Source organism: Bombus bifarius, unplaced genomic scaffold (genome assembly GCF_011952205.1).
Source record: "Bombus bifarius isolate JDL3187 unplaced genomic scaffold, Bbif_JDL3187 scf7180000007996, whole genome shotgun sequence".
In the NCBI taxonomy this organism is placed as follows: Eukaryota; Metazoa; Arthropoda; class Insecta; order Hymenoptera; family Apidae; genus Bombus; species Bombus bifarius.
The window spans coordinates 5973837-5986229 of record NW_022884376.1 but is presented as its reverse complement, the minus strand read 5'-3'; the positions used below and the strand labels follow the sequence as shown (position 1 = coordinate 5986229).

Genomic DNA, 12393 nt, shown 5'->3' with positions numbered 1-12393 from the left:
AATATTTATTGACAAACTATGAACGTTGCGTATTTATGTTAACCAAATTAGTAAGGATTTTCCTGTATATAAATGGCTTTCTTATTTCTCGTCAGCAAATATCAAAGTATGATGCGTCGTAGATTAACCGGGAGAGTAAGAGCAAATACGTCGTAGACTCTGCGACGACAGTCAGCCTGCCGGAAATGTTTGTGGTGGTATCGTGACAGAAACCAGTTGGAAGAAGCTGAGATTCCGAACGAAATCGAGTAGCCAGAAAATAAGTTACAGGAGGAAAGACCGAGACAGATGAAAGACGCTAGTTGGAGAGTCAATTTACAAAGAAGGAAAAGATTCTCGCCCGATCCTCCTCTCCAAAGATTGATCGCGTGCTTCGGTAGAACATGAAAATAAACTTGACAGATATTCTCGAATGCTCGGTTTATAAAAATTCAGCTTTTTTTAATGATCCTTAATCTACAAGTCTATAAGGCGAAAGATGCGACGGAACAAGGTAATAAAAGGTAATAAAATTGTCTTTTTTTCGGTTCTTTTTACATAATTAGAGAGGAAACGAGAGAAAGAGTACAACTGGAAGAAAAGATAGTAGATCGGAACGGTAAAACCATAAAATGGTCCTTGCGTTTTATATTTTAAACTTGCACCGTGATTACACGATATATTTGTGATTCTTCGGCTTTCAATCGTGTCGTTGATACTCGCATTGCCACTCGTCCCGACGTTCTGCGAACACAGCCAGTTCGCTTCCTCAGGAACAAAACGTAATGCGCTAACAACACGATTGAAACCCGAATAATCGCAAGTATGTTATTAAAAAAATGATAGATAGTTAGCGCAGAGCGTAAAGAGATTTAAACAGGGCACAATAGAAACTTTCTTAAAGAAAGGGGTGGGTGGTTCGATTTGAGTCCAGTAAAATCGGGATGGCGGTGGACACTGGCGCGGCGCTGAGCGGCACGGCCCAGTTCTCATGCACGTCGACAAGGTCTCCGTTCGCCCCGGGCGATCGGTACACATGCGCCGACGAGTTGCTGCGATTACGTAACTCATCTTCTCCGACCTTACGCTCTTCTCCTTTTCTTGCTCTTGTTCCTCTTCTTCTTCTTCTTCTTCTTCTTCTTTTTCTTTTTCTTTATCTTTTTCTTCTTCTTCATCTTCTTCTTCTTCTTGTTCGTTTCGATCCGGTTATTCGCTGTGCCTTTTATCGACGTTGTCGCGAGGATAGCAGCCACGTTGTTCATTCGGCATAAATTGTCCGAATGCGCGGTGCTTCGAGCAAAGATCAAACGGTGAGATATCGACTAATTGATTTTATTAATTACAGGATGGAGCGCAGGCGACGCGTGGCTCTCATTTAATCGAAACGCGAATGGTCGAGCTCGCGGGAACGCTATGTAATTACCGAGAACGAAGGGTTTGTCGCTTTAAAAGGTCGCGTTTCAATACGCTCTTGTGAAAATTAATTTCACGTCCCCGAGGGACAGAGGCCTTGTGCCGAATGAAAAGAGTCCTATCTCGTGCGATTTTAATTAATACGCGGCTCATCACGGCTCGCCAACAAGCGCGAAGTGACGTTCGTAGACGCGCGAACCTACAAAGGGGAAAGTGTTGCTTCAACTTTTCATCGAGCACCGGTGCGTCCTTCGTCCAACGCTGCACTCGGTTGTTCCAAGAAGAGCAATAAACGAACTCCGGCTTTTATTCGGGAGCTCCCGCCTCGATAAAACTTTTCATGCATGTACGTCCTCTTTTCCTCCTTTTTTTTTCTCTTCTTATACCTTCTCGACGTCTTCTGATTCTTGGTGTGCACGGGCCGCGCGACCCGCTTATCTCGCATTAATCTTGAATTATTAATTCTGCAGAACGTCTAGATATCGTAGACTTACGATGGGATTTACCGGTGGCGAAACAACGTTCGAGAAACGAGCACACGCGAAAAATTGTGAACTTCGAAGGCTCTTGAGATGCTGAAACGAGGTTGACGCACCGCGTCGGCTTCTTTCGTTCGCAGATGGATTGTTACGAAGATACAAGGAAACTTCAGTTTTATCAAGTTATTCTTTAATAATAAATCTCGTTTTTCGGATAAACGATCTCGGCATGTATTCGGCATTCTTGTTTCACTCGTGTTTTGATGAACTGAAAATTGAAAGATGTTCGTCAAGTAAAATACGAGGAAATTGTCTCTAACCGGTATATATAATCCGTTCAACTGTTTAGATGAGATAAAATGTTCTACTTCATTGAGATTCGTGACCCACGTAGTGACCTACGACCCACAGCCCGAGGATACGTTGCTTGAGCGTTCACGGATTTGCCTCCGTTCTCGTTCTCTTAAACAAATTACGATACATAGAAATCCATCGTAATGTCATGAGTGTCGCATTTAACTGTAACTGCCAGCTGTATTCGATCGATCATATGTTTCAGACGCGTAAACACGTAATTTGTACGTGTCTTGAATATTAATCAGATCATTAACGAAGCACGTTTCGACAGATTTCTTTCGAATCTGAACGCTGTAACCTTTGATCTTGTACTTCTTTTTTGCTATTCGTAAGAAGTTTCATTTGCGTCAGAACTTCTTGTCAGAGCGCGAAACTTTTATCGCGTTCAGCTTGTTGAATACGATCGACGTACATACAGCTTCGAACAAATCGTTTAATTACCGTGTTATTCAGTCATAGTAAACGTTGATTATAACAATTATTTCGTACGATTGGACTGATATTATTAATCACATTAAAAGCAGAGTAACGTACAACGCGAAGATTTTGCGAGCTACGAGTCAGCCGATCGTCACGTTCGACGAAACAATTGTAAAATTGGAAGAATTGTTTTTGAAACGGCAATCTACAACTTGTCGATTTGTCGTTCGTGAATCCGTCGATGTTATTAATTACCGAACTATTGTGCAAGAGATTCCAGGTATTCGCACGAGAAACTAACTCGTACTTCGTAAAATTCGCAAAGTATGACGGTGGTCTTGCCCGCATAATTAGGGTGCACGACTTGCACACGAGCTGCAAGGTTTATGTACGATCATGCGGGACAATGATCTTTCACTCTTGGATCACGTTGCACAACAGCTCGAGACGAGGGAGCGGTCTCTCTCATAGGCCTCCGAAAAGACCTCCAGCGAGATGACTCTAATATTTGCCGAAGGATATACGTACAGCTGTTACGACAGGATCGATTTTATCGCGAATTTCAAACGAAACAAGGAATCACGTACGTATCACGATTATTCTTTCGTACGAAGCATTCTATGTTTTCTTTTTTTTTTTTTGCATTCTTAATCGAATCATCAGAAAAATTCAGGAGTCCAGATCTAGAAACTAGTTTATGTAAGTTTCTACGTAACGGATCTGGACGTGCGTAAGACGTTTGCTTTACCAGACGCATAACGATAAACGTGTCACAAATCATAAACTGTTGCAGTTAGCTAATTATTCTGTCGTGAAGGAAGCGTTGTTTTTTACGCAAACGAAAAGAACTGAAAATTGGTAGTAATTAATTTCGACCATTGTGCTGCATTTCTTTCAAAATGTCCACGCAATAAAGTTGCAAAATTCGAGGAGGCACAACGAATTCTACGTAAAATTATCGTCCTCCATGAATGTTCGTTAAATTTCTATGTTTCACTCGAGGCGTTGCTTAAACCTTAGTCAATTCTACCGTCTTGGATAGAAGCGTGCTTATTAATTTGCGGTCACGCATCGCATGACAGTTCTATGATATCGTTAAGAAATGGCTTTAAGGGATTATCAACGTGTTTTCGCAACGTACGTCGGACATCGCATGGCGCAGGTAGGTGAACGATATACGAGGTATCTAAAACGTAACAAACGATAGCTCGTGACGATGGTGTGCTGTTCGCTAAGGAGTGTACGCCTCGAATTACGCAAGTGAAATATCGCTTATCTGATGCACGCGTGATGACGTTACCTGGGTTAGTTGTTGCAGGTGTTACGCGTTATGTGTCTCTTTTCGTTTCATCTGACGTGACAGTGTGTAAACATTTCTTATACTCCGGATGGCGAATAACGCCATTTCATTTTTTTTACAGCTGTATGTACATTCAGCGTAAAGTACAATATTGCCTTGCGGTCTGACTGCGAATGGGCATAGACTTATTAGGCATTTTCTATCTGAAATGGCACTCCAAATCAACTCACGAAGTTCTATTTGTTCATACGAAACTATAACATTTTGTTTGAATACGCTTTAACAACAGTGAAAAAATTATAGTTTTTGATATATTATTTATATGAACGAATTTTTCTATAGTCTTTCTATACGGTAATATCAATTTTTCAAAAAACGCAAAATTCTTTCGTTGACGTAATTCTTTTATCTCTTATTATATTTCTCGAGATATTTTAAAACGTACGTCTTCGACCCTAAAATTTGAGTGCTGTTCTCACGTTCAAGATGCGAGGCAAGAAAAAATACGTGACGAATATTTTTGGTCAGACTATGAGTCTGTAGAGTTTGATCAAGATCGGTTTACTACGGTTGCGACGTTTCTCGCGAGACCGACGAATTTAAAAAATCTTCCAGCGAAATAGCGAAATTGTATTTTCTGGAGCTATTCGCGTAATTTTTGAGAAAATGCAGATCGTGTTAAAATCACGAACGGCTATGTAAAAGCATGCAGATCCGCTGAAAACGTGAAAATGATTTCAGCATAGGGCATTAATCATAAGTAGGCACTTACTTTGTCCATAACAGGGTACTCGCACGCGTATCGTCGCGATGGAAGATTAATAAGTGGCGTTTTTCTCAACATTTGTCGTCAATGACGATTCATTATCAAGCAGAACCAATCGAATTTAACCGTTTCGTCTCGGATTTTTACCATGCGCCTCGAGTTGTCTCACTAATTGCACGACTCGTAAAACTCGAAGCAAATGTGCGAAGCTGCGTCGAGATCGTATCCCGTGGAATCATCCTCGACATTTTTCATTCTACGCTTCGCAACGTGATTATGCAATGTTAACGTCTTCTTCTTTGACAACTCCTCGTTCGTTTGCGACAAATGGCGCATAATGCAGGGCGGTAAACGTATGATTTGCATTCAAATTATCGCCGACACCTTCGACGTTCGTGCCTTATTTTTTTCATCCTTTTCGCTTGTTCTTTTTCGGACCTTTCTTATTGTCAAACGCGTCACGTAAAAAGAAAAAAAAAAAGGAATTTATTTAAATTTACGTATGTAAATGCGCAAGAAAGAAAAGAACGATAGCTACACTACGCCCTACGTATCGAAAATCCTCGCTTCGTCTCTTTCAGTCAGCGTGACTCACTGTACCCATTCCACGTCCCACAATGTGAGAATCGTGATAATTGCCAACGTCGAAATACCGCGTTCCCTTTCGATTCGCTAAGCCGAAGGACTAATTGACAAACCAAAGTCAGGCAAAAAATCGAAGAAAGCGAAAAACAAACAGAAAGATCAGCACCGCCCGAGCAGAGGAAGATCGAACGCAAAAGTACACCCAACCGAAAATGAAATTATGTAAATAACAATTACGAAACCGAAGGAATGTACCGACTAAATATGTATAACGCGTCGGGCAACGATAACGAACGAATGAAAATAGCTGTGACAGTGAAGGTGGTAAGTCTGACCCATGAGTTCATCATATTGATATGTTTATTTGCGTACTTTTCTTTCGTGTAATACCGATGTAATGTAGAGCGAACTGTAATGGCTTACGTGCTTGCGAATTTCTTTTTTAGCATCATGCGAACAGCCGAATGCGCAGTCGAAACGCTGCTACAATCTTGTAATTTATGTGATAAATAAACATTCTTTTATAACAAAAAAACGTGGTAGACTGATAGGTTCTCGAATTACTCTATCACGAATTCAGATCTCTCACGATCAATAAATTCTTTTTTTCTCCCTTTTGTAACTTGTTTTCCGCGGATGTGCTTATATATTCATGTTCTTTTATTTTGCAATATCTTCCTTCAGCTTTTTGTTAGTCTTTTTCCTTCTCTTTAAATTTACTGCCATTGCGTTACATTATATAAATACAATATACAGGATGATGCAGACACAAGTATTTTCAACAAAATATTATCACATTATCCGGCGGACATACTTGGTGAACGTTAAAAAAAAATTGACCTATCGAATATTAATTTTATCGCGTACCAAGAATATCTTCTTTTAAAAAACGTATCTTCGTTGCATCTTCTCCGATTCAGAATTCGCCGCTGGTTTGTGAAACTTTGGTTGACTTTTCTGAATTTGACAATAGGGAATACAACGTGGCGGAATAATTTCTACGGTTGATGTACGATCTCCATCGTCGTGTATAAAAATGCTATTAAAGCGAGCAACGTCCACCCCGTGAACTCAGAATTAATAGGAATTGTATCGTGTCCACAATATAGACTGATCGCTTTTAATATCTTGCCAAATAATAAATATTGACGAAAATGGCAAAATATGATTCATCGATTATGAAAAATGTTATCAAAATCGATGACCCAACGACTGTGACCTTTCCTTGCGAGATAACACGCGACGAAGTAAAATACATAGAGGAACGACACAGAGGATTATAAATAGGCGTATCTGCAGCGTGCAGGCTGTCGGAAAATAAAGTATTAAAAGAGACAGAACAAGAGCCACATTAGTCCGATCGGAGGTTCGAGGCGAGTCAGCGGTCTCGAGTAGGTTGTCGGAGCCTTCAGGGCAGAATTGCACCATCCAGAGAGTTAGATCCCCTTGGGCGAATCAGCGGCCTTATTTACCCTTCTACCAACGTGCCGGCGGCTTTCTGAGATCAACCAACGTCACGTGTAAAACAGAATACACGCGTGTGCATACGTAACGCGTATGCGTAAAAGGCGTTGCACACGCGCCAGACTCTGCGTATAAAAATATTTTTGCCTTTTTGTACCGCCTAACCGTTAGCTCGGTTGTATGACATTTTTATACCACCTGGAGAAACTTACATCGGGTTAGAAGGAAATTGGACGCGTACTTGTGCCTGTTAATCTAATAACAAATAGTGATTTCTTCGTGTCGATATACAGTGGCTACAAGAAATATTCGTACACCATTGTGTTTGTCATAACGCGTGTACATATTAATTAATTAGATTCAGGTATGTGAAATTTCGTATCATTTTTAAGTATAATACTCTCGCGTGGCTACAAAAATTACATAAATACAGAATTGATAAATAAAAAATTATATAAGTGCAGAAGTACAAATATAAATTTGTAGCCATCGTAAATTTTTTCGTATCATAATCACGTGTTATTTGGCAATAGCGATAGTCGATGCATACGACTTATGGATTATATTTGTCATTAGATATTTATACGAGTGTACATTGCCGACAACGAGAGAATAGGCAATAAAGGACATACATAGGTAATGCGTGTTAATGTTTCAAATTTATATGAATTATATTTATACGCGGCAAAGTCGTGAATATAATTGTGATAAATGATCGCAGAATGGAAACTGATTGGTCCAGGTATAAAATGTTCCACGATGTAATTTAATATAATTTAACTTCATTAAAAAGTTGCCACACTCTTTACGTTTATAAATTTGTAAAAATGAGTATTTGAAGTGTATATCACTTTTTCTTTCGCATAATGGAAAAACGAAGCAAAAACGAATGTACGAGATTGTATATATTAAAGTACCCTTAAAGTGTTCGATTAATGTCGTTTATACGTTGCCGTTTACCCGTTCGCTTCCATTTACTCGTTAACGTCGCAAGAGTAAACGCAGACGGGTAAATACTGACAGACCCCGACTACCTGAACTAAGGATGGTCTAACCGCAAAATACTTCAAAGTATCCACTAGTTCGATCGTCGTTCCGTACCGTGGCACAGGAAAGCCAGAAGATAAAGAAGAAGAGACTGAATTGATAATTCGATCGGCGAGTGATTCGCTAGCTTAGCTCGAGTTACACCGCATTACGTTCCCAAGTAAAACAAGTCGGAAAGAAATATTTGAAAAAGTGAAAGAAGATCTTTCGAAGTGTTTTTAAACGTACGTATCTAGACTGTGAATTTTTATGCATCCGTAGGAAATTTGAAAATACAAAATTACACAGGTAAAAATTTCATAGGTAAAACAATTCTCTAGCGAGGTTTTGCTCTTTTAAATTACATTCTCACAAATATGAATTTGCAGAAAAATCAGCAGTCTCTATTTCTTTAGACAGTGTGAAATTTTGAGTTTGTTACAAGTCACCCGTCTGAGATTATACGTTTGGTGTATCGTATTTCTAAATTACGACTGAAAGTGTATTTTTAAATGACAAAATATACGTCCAATAGACACTGTACAATAGACGATGTACGGTCCCTTTGTTGAATAGATTCTTAAAAGGAACACGCCGAACGACATTCGATCGATCTAAATTTATCATTCTTTCTGAACGAACCATTATAGACTCGATTATTATGTAATATAGACTGACGGTTACGCGAACTAGCTTTATTCTAAATCCTCGTAATGACAGATCTCGCAGAGAACTCGATGTCAGCCATTGAGACGCATGCTCGCTTGATCTGTTCCTTGCTTGAATGATCTTTTCCTTTCTTTCTTTCTTTTTTTGAAATGTTAATGAATGTGGACTAAGGTTCGACCTGCGCGTGGTTGGAGGCGCGTGTTCGCGGCCAGGAGAGCCTGTTCGTTTGTAGTTCATGCCTTCCGGTGAAGATCGAACCGGAGAAGGAGAAAGAGACAGGCAGTCTGGTTGCTAAACGCTTCAGAAAGGAATCGAATTCACAAATTGCTGATTTCGTGGACCCAGCTGCTTCCCACGTGCCCAACCTACCTACGCCTAGTTAAACGACTACGTTAACACGCTGGGTTTATCCCTCGTCGATGCTTCTTAGAATTATCGATACTTTTAACACGTTCACTACCACGGTGACCATCGGTGATCCAGGTCACTAAATTTTTTAGAACGATTAAGATAAGATAAATTCCATGGACTGGCAACAAATTTCGTGGACTAAATTTCCAACAATCTGAATGATTTAGATAACATTGTCAAAAGAAAGTAGGCAAATAGAACGTATTTCGCAAAAATTAAACGTTACGATGTGGTATATTTCGATCTATCACAGATCCTGAAAAAGAAAATATATATATGAAATTTGCACGGCAATCAACCTGTTCGTGTACCATTCGTGTACCACATATTACAATTTTTGAACTTTCATTATGTTTTATGAAAAATTTGCTTTTCGCCTCTGCCAGATTGAACGAATTCGTTTCAATTCAGAACAGATTGCGACGAGTATAGTCTAGTTTTGCATCGTCGATTTTCGTGTACCATATTTATCTTGGCTTTTATCGTTACAATTATCACTCAGAAGGAAACTAAATTACAGAAATTAACGATAACGTTTCAATTTTTGAGCACGAGAGATTCTCATTGCAGAATTCAATTTGAAAAATGAGAAATATTCGGATATCGAGGGACGGGTCAGAGATGCGTGAAATTTATCGTCGAATTGTCTTTGCTGGTATGGAGATTGAAACGAGTTGCGAAAGTTGGCATTGAGCAGAGAGGAAAATAATGTTCCGAAAGAGAAAATAAGTCACGTTTAAAAAAGATTTACTTCGTTTAATGGCACATGTTACGATAAAATGTTGCTCGCCGGGTTGTTCGCTTCGGTACTTTACGCTTCAACTTCTCTACTCTGCTGTCTGCTACTTGCAACCAACGTCTGACCTATTTTTTTCTCCAGTCGATCAACAATAACCGTTACACTTTTTCCGAACAAACAATAAATTGCCAGTCGAAAGATGTCTAGAGAATTTTCAGGAAACATTAAATTATTAGCTTTCCTTCGTGATGAAAGCCAGGCAAATATACGAGAGATTCGAACGCGTTGGTTTTCGAACATTTAACGTTTTTACGCGAAACTTCTTAAATAATTCTTGCGAGAAGAGATCGTACAAGGAACGAAGTTACAAAAAGTTGTGAAAAGAATTGTAGTTGTTATCATTGATCGATGCAGATGCGTGTAATAAAAATAAAAAGAATTGATTAAATCTAAAAATTTATGGTGCAATATAATTTACAAGATGGAGATAAAAATAAAAGGTGATTCGATAATATTGCATAATAACGATTTATGTACTTCATAAACACCTATTTTTACGAGAAAATACATGATTAAAATTTCTTAATAAAAAGTAATCCGCACGGTGATTATTATTTGGCTTCTCATAAGCGAGTTTTATTTAAAAAAAAAAAAAAAAAGAAATAAGAAATACGTATGTAATACGAACAGAAAGTAAATATTTAACGCGATCTTTTTTCAGATCGAATCTCTTAATTATACTTGTACATATCCAATTATTGAGCCATTTTAGCTTTTACTTCAAATATTATCTTACTTTCTGGGTTAATCGATAAAGAGATTTTAACGAAAGCTTATTACATACTGCAATATAATTTTTCGCCAGTCTTTGATCTCCACGTTCAATTGAATTGATCTCAGGGATCATTTACTTTCACGAAGAATCTCTACCGTTTTATCCGGAATAATATTCAAACTTTTAAAAGATCTTTTCTTTTCGCCCATAACAATTTCTAACGATCGGCAAACTCATAAAATTGTTTTCAAGCCAAACGAAAAGTACGGTCATGAAATCTCAAGAGTTCAACTAATTCTTGATAATTTGTAAAACAGTGCGATCGATTTAACAGAAAACGAAATATAAAATCGATCGTAAAACTTTAAGACCTTGCCCGATCGCTTTCGATTTCAACGATGAATAATTTGCACGTGCGGACTTATCGACCAAACAAATTAATTCTCAATTTGCTAATCGACTGAAAAAAAAAAGAAGCATCGCGTACGAATGAACGAACGATAGTGAGAGCAGTGGAAACGGTCCGTTCGTCAAACCTCACCTGGCGTGACGTTTTAGTAAGGTGAATGGAGTCCCCCCTTTCTTTCTCTTCCCCACCACCGTGTGCTCCAAGTACATGATTCTTATGGGACGAGTGAAGAACACGATTACTTTTGTCCATTCAATGAAATCAGATAAATGCGAGGTGGCAAACGATTTATCACGTGAGTAATACTCACCACGAGGAAAACTGGAGAGCGCGTGGGCTGCCGAAATTTCGGCAAATCATTATTTATCTTTCTTCGTATTAATCAATTTATGCGAAAGTTTCAAAGTTTTTACTGTTTCACATTTTATAAGTAAACGACAGAACAAAGTAAAGGAGAGATGTGTTAAAACCACGATAAGACGCGGGGAGGTTCGAAAGAGTTTTAAATCTTTGTGGTAAAATTACTTATTTTGTCAGGTAAATCGAATTATTACCGTTTCATAAGATAAACATTTTCACTGAAAAATTTGATAGATCTTATCAAATTGTTCTACGTTCGAGAAGCCAAATTACCTTGCTAAACTAGTGTTCATATCGAGTAAATCTTCTTATCAACGACTTTGATAATTAGCGACACTATCAGCGCTGAAAAACGTTAAATATTCTGTTTTAACATAATGGACTTTTCCGGCTATTTATTTTCCTTAATTATTTAAAAATATGCTTCTACCAATCTTACTTTTCAATCTTTCGAAAATATTCGGTACTTTTTATACCATTGCATGTAATTTAACGCGAAATCATGAAATGAAAGTTATATCACGGCTCTCGGTGCGGTAACAGTTAATTTTGTTTGTCGAATCGGTCGGGGCTCGTTATCTTTCCTAGCAGAGTATTAATAATTATGTATCGAACACGTGACTTACGTGAGCTAAGCTGGCGACAGCCAGACCAAAGGTGAACGCGATGTGTACCACCGTCGGAGGATTGTTCGCGGTCCACGTGATACAGGATGCACAGCCGATCAGCACCAGAAGAAACGTTCCCAAGGTTTCGGCGAACAGCTTCAACAGAAACTCGAACTTCATCACCTCTTCGAGGCCGACGAAATCTTTCATGCCTGGACAGAACCAACAAGAAGAAGAAGAAAATAACGTGTGACCATTACATCGTCGAGCAACATTTTTGCATTCTCGTTGTAACATTTTGTTAGTAATTAAATAACGCATGAAAAGACATGGAAGACGTTTCTCACTGTCCGTCTTTATTGAAACGTCAAATCTCGTAGCGTATTCAAGAAATGAGCGCGAACACAAGTGAATATTCGTCATTGTCGGTGTCGTCTTTTTAAGCATACGTCGCGATGATTGTTATCTTTAACAAAAGAAATCCCGTCTTCTTGTCTGCTGGTGTATCGATCATTCGAATACAGGTATGAATAATTTTAATTCATTGTGCCGACGTTTTTGTACTTGTTTGCTTTCCTTTCTTTCTTTTCGTTACCTTTCTGTTCTTTCTTTCTTTTTTCTTTTCTTTTCTTT

The 12393-nt window shown here is 38.6% G+C and overlaps 1 protein-coding gene and 1 long non-coding RNA gene across 3 annotated transcripts in view; one reads left to right on the top strand and one right to left on the bottom strand.

Annotated features, from left to right (window-relative positions):
- The window catches only part of LOC117205949 (aquaporin AQPAn.G-like), a 38698-nt gene that overhangs the window by 4587 nt on the left and 21718 nt on the right, over positions 1 to 12393 (bottom strand). For both annotated transcript variants that reach the window (XM_033444816.1, XM_033444817.1), the window contains one exon: positions 11779 to 11972. In XM_033444816.1, the coding sequence (XP_033300707.1) occupies positions 11779 to 11972 (194 nt within the window). The remainder of the gene's footprint in view (positions 1 to 11778; positions 11973 to 12393) is intronic.
- On the top strand, positions 2544 to 7695 carry LOC117205953. Its single transcript, XR_004487319.1, has 2 exons — positions 2544 to 7127; positions 7340 to 7695. It is a non-coding gene; the product is annotated as an uncharacterized LOC117205953 (long non-coding RNA).